Below are 11366 nucleotides of genomic sequence, written 5' to 3' on the forward strand. Positions count from 1 at the left end.
CACCGACAGTCGCGTTCGCGTGGATGCAGACGAGATTTGGTATTGGATGCGACGGGTCAGATACGCGTGATTTGGAGGTTTTCGAGGGTTTTGGCTAGGGTGGACATGTCGGATGGGGTGACGGACGGCAGACGGATATTATCGGGGAGAATGTGGAGGGTGTGTGCTGTTTGTGAAGTGGTGGACGGTACGTCATCGCTCGCTGTTACTTTGGTTGTCGACGGCAAACATGTTTGCATTTGCGACATGAAAGCATCTGCATCGGTGATTTTGGCTGGCCAGGATGATGTACCTAACCAAAAAAGCAATTAAGTAAAAACTGGAATACCACAAGTGTGGTTACGCAGTCTATTACCTGTCGCCACCAATACATGTCTAGTGTAAAACCCAACCGTACCGACATGATCGGGAATGGTTCCCGCTTGGGTGGACTTGAATTGCACACAGCGTGTAGTTGATGCCGAACGTACGCAATTCTGGATCCGAGGCGTACTTACGCGCGATATAACGAGCGGGAATCGTCTGAGCATCATAATCATGTTGTTCATCCAAAAAGGAATCCCCCGTTGACACCAACCGTATTTTAAAAAAGGTGGTGTGCTAGAAAACAACAGTGACAAATTTCCGATCTTGACAAATGACTCACTGCAAACCAATATCAAATGTCATTGGATCCAAAATCAACTGTGTCAACAGGCCATCTTAGGCCTTTAATTTGTGATTTAGAGGCCCGTGGTAAGGAAGTCTCGCTGTCCAAGAGCCCTTTTTCCATCCATTTTTTTTTGCGATTCACACGACTCTCTCGTATATGGACAGTATTTCGATAGCGGTTTACCATAATTTGTTGTTAGGCCCGCAAGCCAGCCATGGACGACTACAACCAAGGATTCCCCTCCTCCTACGTCCCACCTCCAATGTACACGACACCCATGCCAGACCCTATGGGACATGTTCGCCCCGACACATTTCTAGACCCCTTGCGGATGCCTTTGGAGATGGAACGAGGGGTGTACTATGGTCGAGACCCGCAAGCGGATGTAATGGGACGATGGAGTGGGTATGACCCTCCCCGAATGGATCCGCCACTACCAGCACGAGGATTCCAGTCTCCACTGTTTGACATGCAAGCTCCCTTGACACGCCCATTTCGGATTTCATTGACAGACTCTTGCGACCACGATACATCCGATGTCCGTTCAGAAACATCATCACATGCCCAAACCGGTTCTGAAGATTCCTCTCAAACCCAGAAAACACTCTTATCTCGTCATGTAACGTCGGTGATATCCCATTTCACATCCAATAAAGCAGGGTACAAGCGGTTATTACATGAACTCGACGATTTCATTCATGTAACGTCTCCTTCGGGACAGATACTGTATACCTCGCCTTCAGTCCGCAGAATGTTGGGATACACACCGACAGAACTCGTGAATATGAACATTTCAAAAATTTTGCACAGAGATGACCGACAGCACGTATTAAACACCCTCACAGCCTCCCTCCTACACCCCATCGACCAAACCCTGTATGCACGGTACCAAAAAAAAGCGGGCGATTTCATTCTACTCCACGTGAAATCCAAACCGCTTGTCAACGACGCGTCAACATGTATTGTACATACTGGCCGAGAATACCGCTCCAAAGCCTCCATATCCATTGACTCGTTATTGGAATACCGGATTGAGAATCTGAGGTTACGGAGGTTGTTGGAAAAAGCGGTTCGTGAGCGTGGTGGAGATCCTGAACATCATCCGTTGTTGAGAAAAAAGGGGCAGGGCATTGTTACGGCGGTGGAATTGGAGGAGGAGGCGGATGAGAGTGTTGTTGTGGATGACAAGAGGGATAAAGGCGCGAAACGAAAGGTATAAAGTTTAGTGTCGTGAAATGTGCCTGCCTGCGGTCTTCTGAATGTTTTTTTTCAGAAAAAGTCTCGGGTGCCGACTGAAGAACTCTTTTGTCGACAATGTGGGACGACGCAGTCACCAGAATGGCGTAAAGGCCCATCAGGACCCAAAACGTATGTCCAAATGTGCCTGCCAAACGGTTGTATGGATACTCATCCTATTTTATTGTTGTGCAGATTATGCAACGCATGCGGTCTCGCGTTTTCGAAAAAACAACGCAAACTGGAGCGAGACAATAAACCAGAGGATGGTGTAGGATGAAGAGTTTGGCATATGGGTATTTACATCTAGTTGTATTGGTATATGCCATATTTGTAAATAAACGGGTTGTTGGATTGGGAAACATGTAATATATAGTTTCACAGTCTATATACACGACCATCATCTACCCACCTCTTCCTTGGGATCACTTTCTATAAAATAACCGATCAAACCCCTTTGGATCCCCAAACCGCCCCTCTCTATCCACCCTCATCACCCGTCCCTTGACAACCATCGGTACATGTCCCTCCTTCCACCCCCACACAAACCGACTAGTTCCAGCAGGCGGAGGCACCGGATCCGTTCCAGCCGGTCCAATACGGGTATACACTGGCCGGGTCGTAAAGATTTCGTGCGTGGGGAGTACAATGGGTTTAGAAAAAATTGACATGTCGGTGAGGGTCGTGACACCATTCTGGATTCCAATGGTGCCAATATGGCGTTTAGCAAATAAATGCACACCGAGGAGAACAAGGAGACCAATACTCGAGATCCCAGCGCATAAAACCGTTTTCGCAAGGGATAAAGGTGAATTTGGGTCTTTTTTGTGGTCGAGTTGTAGTTCGGTGTATGCGAGGCCGGATGTCGTTAGCCAAAAAATGACGTGGCCGACGCCGGTCAGGTAGTAGAGGGTGAAGAGGCGGGGGTTGGGGTGTTTGTAGACGAGGGGTTGGGGAGTGGTTTGGGAAATGATTGTTGGTGGGTGCCTGCCGAGGGTGGATTTGTGCACCGTTTGCATGGGGGAGTGCATGGGGAGGCGCATGGAGAGTCGCATGGGGAGACAAAAGAGGATTGGCATGGTGGAGCGACATGGCGAGACATGTCTCCAAGCCTTTAATGGTGGGAGGCACTGAATGCGCTTCAATGCCATTAAAATGTCGTTTGGAAGGATGAGCAAACGATCTGGCTGCTTGTTTGCCAGAAGTTCGATCGCGGTTGCCATGCATCAAATGCTGTGCCACAGTTCAAACCATTACCTAACAACCCAGTCATGTGATATCAGCCTCGTATCCATTGCGCAGTCAAGCGGCCGAAAAACGTAAGAAACGAAAAAAGGATAACCCTGAATTGTTAAATGAGAAAAAACCCAGCTGGGAGACCTAGTTTTTTTTTTGTGTACTGCATGGGGGAGATTTCCCAAACGTGTTGCCGCCTGTGGAGGTTAATCTACGGCGGCCTGTGGATTCGCATTTATAATGCTGAGTTTTTGAGGTTAAAGGCTGAGATAAGCACGTGCCCACTAGAATGGACCTCCATGTCCGCGATGCTGGCTCAATGTCTTGGCTTACCGTTACTCTGCACGATTTCTTTGCAAAAAGGTGTCAACGTTTGCCCATGGGCGTTAACTTTAAGCAAAACATGACGTGTCCACGAGATGGCGTATATGGCGTACCCATCTACTGGGTTCATGGATGATGACGAGCCTCGCCTCTGATCGATCCTTGTTCTCACGGGCGAGCTCACCAAAGGAAAAAATGGCCGTCTCCCTGAGCGGGGGGGACGCTGAGCTAGGAGACAGGAACTTGTGTGTGTTTACACGACAGCCACGTGACAACGGTTCAGGACCGGAGGCGAGCAAGAATGAAAGTTGCGCCCAAAGGCGAACAAGGCGGAACAATGCCTGGGGCAAGCGGAAAGACATGGCAAAACAAAAGATCCCATGCATCTTTTTGTTGGCAATGGGGGCGGATCCCTAGGTATCTCTTTCTTTGCAAAAATGTATTAAAAAATGATAACATGATGCCGCATGTGAAAGGCAGATGCTGTAATAAGCCTACCATGGGAATTGCTGTGCATTTCCGCGAGGGAAAACAAGGAAAAAAATGATTATCTCTTGCAAAGAATGATGCATTGAATCTTTCTCATTATCATGTTCAAACCGCATGTCCTCATCCATACAAGTAGGCGGGCCCATAGGGCGGGCACAGAGAGGCGGAAGCAAAAGACAATTGCATAAAAAGGAGTGAGCGTGGCTTGTCAAAAGTATGCACATGTCAAACATGTGAAATAAGTTGCATGTGAATTCAAGCCCTACTGTGAGTGTGAGTGAGATAACCCTTTTGAGTGTGTGTGACAAATGAAATGAAATGCGAGAATGAAAAGAATAAAAATAAAATTCATATAAAGAGTATAATCCATATAATGAATACCCTTAATGGCAAGTGATCGATTAGAGAGGGAGAAAGAGAGAAATCGATAATAGTTGTATACATAAAAATGATTAATTCGAGAGGGGAGACATGTAAAAAGATGATCATATCATGTGACACGTGAGAGAGAAGAGAGAGAGAAGAGACATGGGGAAGGAAGAGAGAATTCACACACACACAAAGAGAGAGAGAGAGAATACACACAGTTGATGATTATTCTTTCTCTCTCTTTCTCTCTCACAACCACTCACAACCACACACTCTCCCAATTGTATGTAATCTCTCTCTCTCTCTCGTTAGATGGGAGACAGTGACTCATTATACATATATTATTTCTATATTAGGCAATTCACACTTTTATTCTTCCTTCTTCTCTCTCTCTCCTTCCTCCCGTTCTCCTTTTTTTCTTCTTCTTCTTCTTCTTGTTGTTTACAGAGGATTTTGTTTTTTATTCTTGGGATTGGGGATTCACTCCCCTCTCTATTTTCTTTAATGATCCTATACACTCGTCCATTTATGCACTCTCCCACACACGGACAACAGAGGCAACGACGTAGTAGGGTCGCGTCCGTCATGGACATGACTTTTCTCGTCAATGACGCTCATCCACAACAACAAGCAGTGTCTGACTCGCCTGACTCTCCCGCATCGTCTGCATCTCCAGTCTGTTTGCAACAACACGCTCGGTCACGGCCACAAGCACAACCGCCTCCGCCTTGTATTCAAGATGCCCAACATGCACACGCTCACGCATCTCCAGGCGCGTCTATTCCTGCGGCTCCTACTGCTCCTGCTGCTGCTGCTGCTGCTGTTGCAACAAGGCATACGCCGCCCCTGCAATCTCGTTCTCTTTATCCTGACGACGACGACAAGGCCAGTGCACACTCGGCTCTTCTCCTCCACCACTATCCACCCACTAGTACGCTCGAATGGGAAGACGCTCTCAAACACCATCAGGCGCCCTTGACGCCCCTGCCCTCCCCAAAACCCAATTGGACCGCTGACGACATGAATAGTCTGGACAAGGAACTGAATCCTCTGGATGGTCCCGTCGATACCATGGGAAGAATAAAGACAAAGCGCAAGAGAGCCACTCCTGAGCAGCTCTTGGTTTTGAACAGAGGTAACAAAACAAGAAACATTTTTGATATCTATGCAATGTATTGACAATGCCTTAAAGTCTTTGGGCAAACTTTTTTTCCTTCCACTGAACTGAGGCACCGCCTCGCAGAGCAGCTGGGCATGACACCCAGAGCCGTTCAAATCTGGTTCCAAAACAAGCGCCAAAACTGGCGCGCCCGCCAAGGTCATTCCTATCCCCCGCCCACGGCGACCAGCTTTTCCGTCCTCAATCCCATCGACTTTGAACAAGGCAACGCCCCCGACGCTCGCCGCTTTGCCCGCGCCCGCTCCAAATCCTCCGTTTCTCCCACTGGGTACGATGCTCCCTCGCACTGTGACATGTACGATCCCGTCGGATCCTGCACCGCCGCGTTGGCCGCTTGGGCACCTTTGCGTGTAGACCCTCGCGACCCGCTCTTTCAAAACCCAGACTATCACGCGTTTCCTCGACGCCATTCCGCTGGTACATGGCCCCGGAACATGCCCCTCTCCCCTCAGCTGCGCGCGCACCCCTATGTCCCCGACCCCTCTCAAAACCTTCGCACGCGCACCTGGTCGGCACCCGATCTCCGCATGGCGGCGCAACAACATGTCATTTCCCCTCCACCGACTATGCAAGCCGTTCCTGCCCCTCCTGCTCTGGTCTTGCAGCAGCAGCAGCAGCAGCAGCATCTTACTGGTCAGCACGAGCAGCAGCACGCGTCGCCACCGCGTCATGCCGCGCTGTGCAGTCCAAGCGGAGGGTACAAGCGCCGAGAAGAGTATTGGATGCGATAAAGTGTGCTGCAAAAGAGCACTGCAAAGAGAGAGAGAGAGAGAGAGAGAGACAGTGCTCAATTGTACACGTGTTTGACGAGATTTACTGTGTAATGATTTTTTTTTGTTGTTGATTTTTTTTTAGAAAGATATATACCCCCCCTCTCCCCCTTGTCTGGTCCGAGTCGGTAGCGTTTTGTATACGAGTTTTTTTTTTTGTGTTTAGGTTTTTATAGTTTGGTTAGTTGCTTTGGGGTGTTTATATACTTGTGTGTGTGTGTGTGTGTGTGTGTTTTTTTCTTGACAAGAAAAACTGGAGTAAACTGTATGTGTTTTCTTTGAAATGGCAAATGTGCTGTTTTGCTTGCTGCAACAAATCATTGCATCTCTCGCCGATATGCAAGTATTGTTTGCAAATATCACCTGCAGGCAAACGTATGATGCATGATGGAAAAAAGATTATGCGTATTTACAAGTCTGGTTGTTTGCCAACTGTCTCAACTAGAGATTAAAACGTATCCCACAAGAAAATAAAAGCGGCAAAAATTTACTCAACAAAGAACAATATATGACAGAGCAAGAACATGCCATTATTGGAAAGTTTGAACTGCGCATCATGCGTGATTCACACGGCGGGGGTATGTTGTTGTATATTTGTATTTTTGCAACATGCCCCACATGGCTATACTCACTGTTGTTTTTGAAGAAACAATACATTTTACACAAATTAGTTATCCAAAAAGAAAAAAATTACGCTTATTAAAAAGAATACGTTAAAAAGAATACGGATGAAAAATTATGGGATCATACCATACCATTCGTTGGAGACTTGTTCTTTAATGTTTCCCCATGGACATGCAAACTATTTGAGCTATTTGGATCCATTGAAACCGCGTTTACGAGATATACAACCACCAACGCATAACTGACATTTTCCCTACTATCACCTATAGTCAAATAGACTTGCAAAAACTGTGTACGTATATTCGTGAATGTGTCGATACATGTATCCAAAAAGAAGGTCATTGACTCAGTACATCAACAAGCACATATCTTGAATAATAAAAAAAATATATATACATGGTGTATATTGATTGCACATACGCTTCTTTGGCGAGTGACATGGGGAACACAATTACATGCAAAAGGTACAGCATAGAGGAATTCATGTTCGAAACCTTGCAACCGTCACGCCCAATCCTGCATCATTCAGACATACATACATGACAGTTTTCTTCACGACATGACCCGTACTGTGTCCCCTGTAAACCATCTCTATACATTTATTTCCAAAAGCAACAGGAAATGATATATTGAGCACGACGTAGAGTCTCAAAAATAATCCAAAAGAATCTCCCCAGTGTTAATGTTACATCAATTCATTGTATTCTGTACCAGACATGCTAAAGATGGTGCATAGATGTCCAACGGCTGAAATTTAATGCACTTGAATACGAGAAACGAGAAAAACAAATATGAAGAACCAGAACGGTAGCAATTGCAAAACGGTACTCATAGGATGGGACGGTTTTGGAAAAACAATGCAATCCTGGGGTGAGCAAAATGCATTGAACGACAGGTACAGCTCCTAGTGATATGCACCATCTGTAGACCTATGGGATGAATCAAAAAGTGGGCAATGGCTGTTTTGATAAATTGGTACACCACTTGTCTGGTTTTGACCACTTTCTGTTAGGAACAGTAAGACCGTAAAGAAACCTCTTTCATGGCAATACACAAAAGCGATGCGAAAAACTAGTGGATAAAATTTGGGACTACTCGGCTTTCCCATTGCAAGCGTTGGAAATAGGAGGATGGGTATGTCGAATGTATGAGTGTCGACCTAGCTTAAAGAACACCCTGATCCTTGATGAATGCGCTGATTGGTAAAAATCGATATTACAAACACCGAAAAATACATTGCACAAATCATTGCATAACAGAGACAAAACCAAAAAAAAAAAAGCACACTCTATAAACGTTCCCATTTGGGCCATATGGACAGGTAGCGTTATTCCATGATTCACATCCAATGCGATTCCATTTGTAATTGTTCTATTTAGTGAGTTTTCGTAGGAAACGGAACACCCGGAAATCCGACAACACGTCATCAGTCCTCCTCTCGCGGTGTGCTGGCTTATAAAAACGGGTAGGGAAATACATTCCACTCTGATAATCGAAATAAAACGATAAAAACCAACTTTCTACACACACTTTGCCATGTCCAACCCCAGTTTCTCTTGGACGACAGTATTGGTTACGGGCGGTGGAGGCGGTCTGGGCCGTGCCCTCGCCGCCTACTTTCTCAAAAACAACAAGGTAACATAAACGAACGTTTCTTTTATAAATCTTGTACATGCCCAACAGGAGGCCTTCACAATCCCTCCTATCTTTAGAAAGTGATTATAGCCGGTCGGACAGAGAGTAAACTACAGTCCACGGCCCGCGAATTGGGTTGCGAGTACCTTGTTGTGGATGTCGGAGCTGTAGAGGGTTTACAACGGTTTACAGAGGAGGCTATCAAAAAGTTTCCAGACTTGGATGCCGTTGTTGCAAAGTAAGTCACCCATTCGGAACTACATGCAAAAATATTCAAGACCGAACGACAAGAATTGACAAAGAACTATAAAAGTGCCGGTATCCAAAGGAAACCAGTCAACTTTACAACCCAAGACGCAGCATCCCTCCTGCAAAGCGCCGACGACGAAATCAACGTCAACATCCGCGGGACACTCCACCTAATCCACCACTTGCTCCCCCACCTCTTGTCCAAACCCAATGCCGCAATTTATACAGTCTCATCTGGTTTAGCGTTTATTCCAATCGGGCGTATCCCTGTTTATTGCGCGACAAAGGCGTTTGTGCATAGTTGGACACAGAGCTTACGAGTTCAGTTAAAGGGACGTGTTCAAGTCATGGAGATTATACCCCCTCTCGTGGAATCCGATTTGCATCGGGTGAGTTCTCTAAACATTATCTCCATGTTGTGTGTGTTTGGTTTTGTATGACGAGTGTTAACAAATCTACTCACAAATTTACGATAGGACCACGATGACCCAGATAACAATAAAAAACACAAAAACCCCATGGCACTAACGATTGATGAATTCATTGCTGGAGTGGATCGGGATATACAGGCTGGAAAAGATGAGATTACGCCTGGGTTCGCTCAGGATTTGGCACAACAGAGTTTGGAGGCTTTTGGAGAAAAATTTAGGGCTTTTAATCAGGCGCATTGATTTGGCAAAAAACATTTCAGTATGGGAATACATGTGTGAGGAGGGACTGGTTGTGGTGACAACTGTAGGATTGGATGAGGAATGTGTATGCCATCATTCAGCGATGTAATAAGAAAAAGATCAATCTCATGGACGGGTTCAAGCGGGCAAAGCAACGTTTTTTGGTTTTTTCATTGTCATGTTGTTAAAAAGGACAAGAGATAATGAAAAGGGGAAAGGGGGAGAGATGAATATACAAAAACGAAACCCAAAAAAAAAAACACACCATCTCATTCACACCACACCAACCACGCAAAAAACAAAACAAAGAACCAGCAAAAAAGAAAAAGGGAAAAAAACCGAAAAACGACCATCATCACATCACTCATCAATTGTTTCCCTTCCTACCCTTCCCTCCCCGGAATCTCCAACAACATTGCAACAGCAATCGCCCGTCTCTCCTCCTCATTCTCTACATCCCCTCCAGAAGAAGAAGTGGAAGCCACCGACGACGAAGCAGAAGGAGGCGGAGTCAATTCCTGTCCCCCCGCAGTAGGCGAAAGCGGGACAAGTGAAAAAGAGTTGGCAAGGGCATTCAGGTATCCATTAGAGTCTTTTCGACGACGTCGACGGGGTGGGTGCTGGTCTTGTTCTGATTGATTTGTGGTGGGTGGGTTGTAGGTTGTGGGTAACGTGTTGGGAGGTGGAGTGTAGGATGATTTACGCTTTGTTGTTGTTGTTGTTGTGCGATGGGATTTGGTTGGCACGCCTTTACAGGTTGTTAGAGGCCGATCTTGGTCCGAGTGTATAATCCCTTGATGTCTCGTCAGATCATATCGTCTCGTAAACTGTTCAATATCAATTAAGTAAAAACCGTACAAACCAAAACATTCAAAAAAACAGTAACATTTTACCTTTCTGCCACAAACATCACACCCCCACTCCCTTACACCAAAATGCGTCGCATAGTGTGTCGCAAGGTTATACCTCCTCGCAAACCCCCTCTGACAACCACGAAAAGGACATTCAAATAATCCCGCTTCGTTCTTTTGTTGTGTTGTGGCGGGGAGGAGGAGGTTTGTGGGCGGAGGTGACGACGACGGTGCTTCAGTCGGCATACGAAAAAGGGTTGTTTTCTTTGGACGTTTGAATTGGGAGGGTATAATAACGCAACAGACACACACACACACACAAGAAAAACGCAACCCGTTCCAAAAACAACTCGTTCAAAACCCGCCTCAAAAAACGAACACGAGCGGAGTAATAAAGTGCGGGGTTCCAAAATAAACCTTAAAAACGAATCCCTCCAACACCGCCAGTCAAAACACGATACCAAATAACACTAGCAGTAACAGTTTTCTAAAAAACCACTCGAGCACTCAAACCTCAACCTCAAGAATGTCCAAGGGCTGAAGTGTGTGTGCAAGGTTTTTTGGGCAGTTCCTTCCCAATCAATGGCGAGGCCCAGGTGACATAAGGCAAGAAAATGCGCAGCAGCATCAAGGGTGGTTCCAATGCGCTGCGCAGTCGGATGAACGCATGTGTTTTGTGATTGGATTGAATTTTTTTTTGTTCTTTTTTGATAGTGTGTTATTGGTGTGTGCTAGACTTGTTGTTTCTTCCTTTTGGCTCGTACTGATGACATTACTTTGGTGTGTATGATACGTATCATATCTGCATTTTTCTTATGCTCCCTGCTTGCGAGTGTATCCCGAAGGCTATTGAATAGGGTACACCCTAAAGGTCGGAATGTATCGGGCCCGCTTAGCTCAGTGGTAGAGCGTGAGGCTTTTAACCTTAAGGTCGTGGGTTCGACACCCACAGCGGGCGTAGCGTCTCAGGTCTTGGTCTTTCTTTTACTTGTCGTTGAGCGACGCATCGGCTGCGGAATGTTGTTCGCGTAAGTAAGAGTCACGTGATATATGAGATCTGGGATATTGACAGCTTCGCAA

At 46.1% G+C, this 11366-nt stretch overlaps 4 protein-coding genes and 1 non-coding gene across 5 annotated transcripts; 4 read left to right on the top strand and 1 right to left on the bottom strand.

Annotated features, from left to right (window-relative positions):
- The first annotated feature begins 735 nt into the window (after positions 1–735).
- SPPG_06164 (PAS domain S-box protein) lies at positions 736–2299 on the top strand. Its single transcript, XM_016754368.1, has 3 exons — positions 736–1865; positions 1926–2020; positions 2084–2299. Exons 1-3 carry the CDS (start codon positions 867–869, stop codon positions 2166–2168), a joined length of 1179 nt encoding a protein of 392 aa, XP_016606504.1. The 5' UTR covers positions 736–866; the 3' UTR covers positions 2169–2299.
- Positions 2300–4734: 2435 nt separating this feature from the next.
- SPPG_06166 (uncharacterized protein) lies at positions 4735–6544 on the top strand. Its single transcript, XM_016754369.1, has 2 exons — positions 4735–5441; positions 5499–6544. Exons 1-2 carry the CDS (start codon positions 4811–4813, stop codon positions 6215–6217), a joined length of 1350 nt encoding a protein of 449 aa, XP_016606505.1. The 5' UTR covers positions 4735–4810; the 3' UTR covers positions 6218–6544.
- A 1680-nt stretch (positions 6545–8224) lies between these two features.
- SPPG_06167 (uncharacterized protein) lies at positions 8225–9739 on the top strand. The gene is made up of 4 exons (XM_016754370.1): positions 8225–8515; positions 8593–8753; positions 8829–9153; positions 9241–9739. The coding sequence occupies exons 1-4, from the start codon at positions 8417–8419 to the stop codon at positions 9433–9435; spliced, it is 780 nt and encodes a 259-aa protein (XP_016606506.1). The 5' UTR covers positions 8225–8416; the 3' UTR covers positions 9436–9739.
- SPPG_06168 (uncharacterized protein) lies at positions 9581–10854 on the bottom strand. The gene is made up of 2 exons (XM_016754371.1): positions 10329–10854; positions 9581–10262 (listed from the first exon to the last, which is right to left on the bottom strand). Exons 1-2 carry the CDS (start codon positions 10530–10532, stop codon positions 9819–9821), a joined length of 648 nt encoding a protein of 215 aa, XP_016606507.1. The 5' UTR covers positions 10533–10854; the 3' UTR covers positions 9581–9818.
- Positions 10855–11172: 318 nt separating this feature from the next.
- SPPG_10136 lies at positions 11173–11244 on the top strand. Its single transcript has one exon. It is a non-coding gene; the product is annotated as a tRNA-Lys (tRNA).
- The last annotated feature ends 122 nt before the right edge of the window (positions 11245–11366 follow it).

The sequence above is a fragment of the Spizellomyces punctatus genome (genome assembly GCF_000182565.1).
Source record: "Spizellomyces punctatus DAOM BR117 chromosome Unknown supercont1.11, whole genome shotgun sequence".
In the NCBI taxonomy this organism is placed as follows: Eukaryota; Fungi; Chytridiomycota; class Chytridiomycetes; order Spizellomycetales; family Spizellomycetaceae; genus Spizellomyces; species Spizellomyces punctatus.

What these genes read in the sequence shown, in the direction of transcription:
- SPPG_06164 (XM_016754368.1), top strand. Translation starts at nt 867, where the DNA reads ATGGACGACTACAACCAAGGATTCCCCTCCTCCTACGTCCCACCTCCA. An exon ending in ATAAAGGCGCGAAACGAAAG is followed by an intron (nt 1,866 to 1,925) that starts GTATAAAGTTTA and finishes GTTTTTTTTCAG; the next exon opens with AAAAAGTCTCGGGTGCCGAC. An exon ending in GGCCCATCAGGACCCAAAAC is followed by an intron (nt 2,021 to 2,083) that starts GTATGTCCAAAT and finishes ATTGTTGTGCAG; the next exon opens with ATTATGCAACGCATGCGGTC.
- SPPG_06167 (XM_016754370.1), top strand. Translation starts at nt 8,417, where the DNA reads ATGTCCAACCCCAGTTTCTCTTGGACGACAGTATTGGTTACGGGCGGT. An exon ending in ACTTTCTCAAAAACAACAAG is followed by an intron (nt 8,516 to 8,592) that starts GTAACATAAACG and finishes TCCTATCTTTAG; the next exon opens with AAAGTGATTATAGCCGGTCG. An exon ending in TTGGATGCCGTTGTTGCAAA is followed by an intron (nt 8,754 to 8,828) that starts GTAAGTCACCCA and finishes GAACTATAAAAG; the next exon opens with TGCCGGTATCCAAAGGAAAC.
- SPPG_06166 (XM_016754369.1), top strand. Translation starts at nt 4,811, where the DNA reads ATGATCCTATACACTCGTCCATTTATGCACTCTCCCACACACGGACAA. An exon ending in GCTCTTGGTTTTGAACAGAG is followed by an intron (nt 5,442 to 5,498) that starts GTAACAAAACAA and finishes AATGCCTTAAAG; the next exon opens with TCTTTGGGCAAACTTTTTTT.
- SPPG_06168 (XM_016754371.1), bottom strand. Translation starts at nt 10,532, where the DNA reads ATGCCGACTGAAGCACCGTCGTCGTCACCTCCGCCCACAAACCTCCTC. An exon ending in GTGATGTTTGTGGCAGAAAG is followed by an intron (nt 10,263 to 10,328) that starts GTAAAATGTTAC and finishes GATATTGAACAG; the next exon opens with TTTACGAGACGATATGATCT.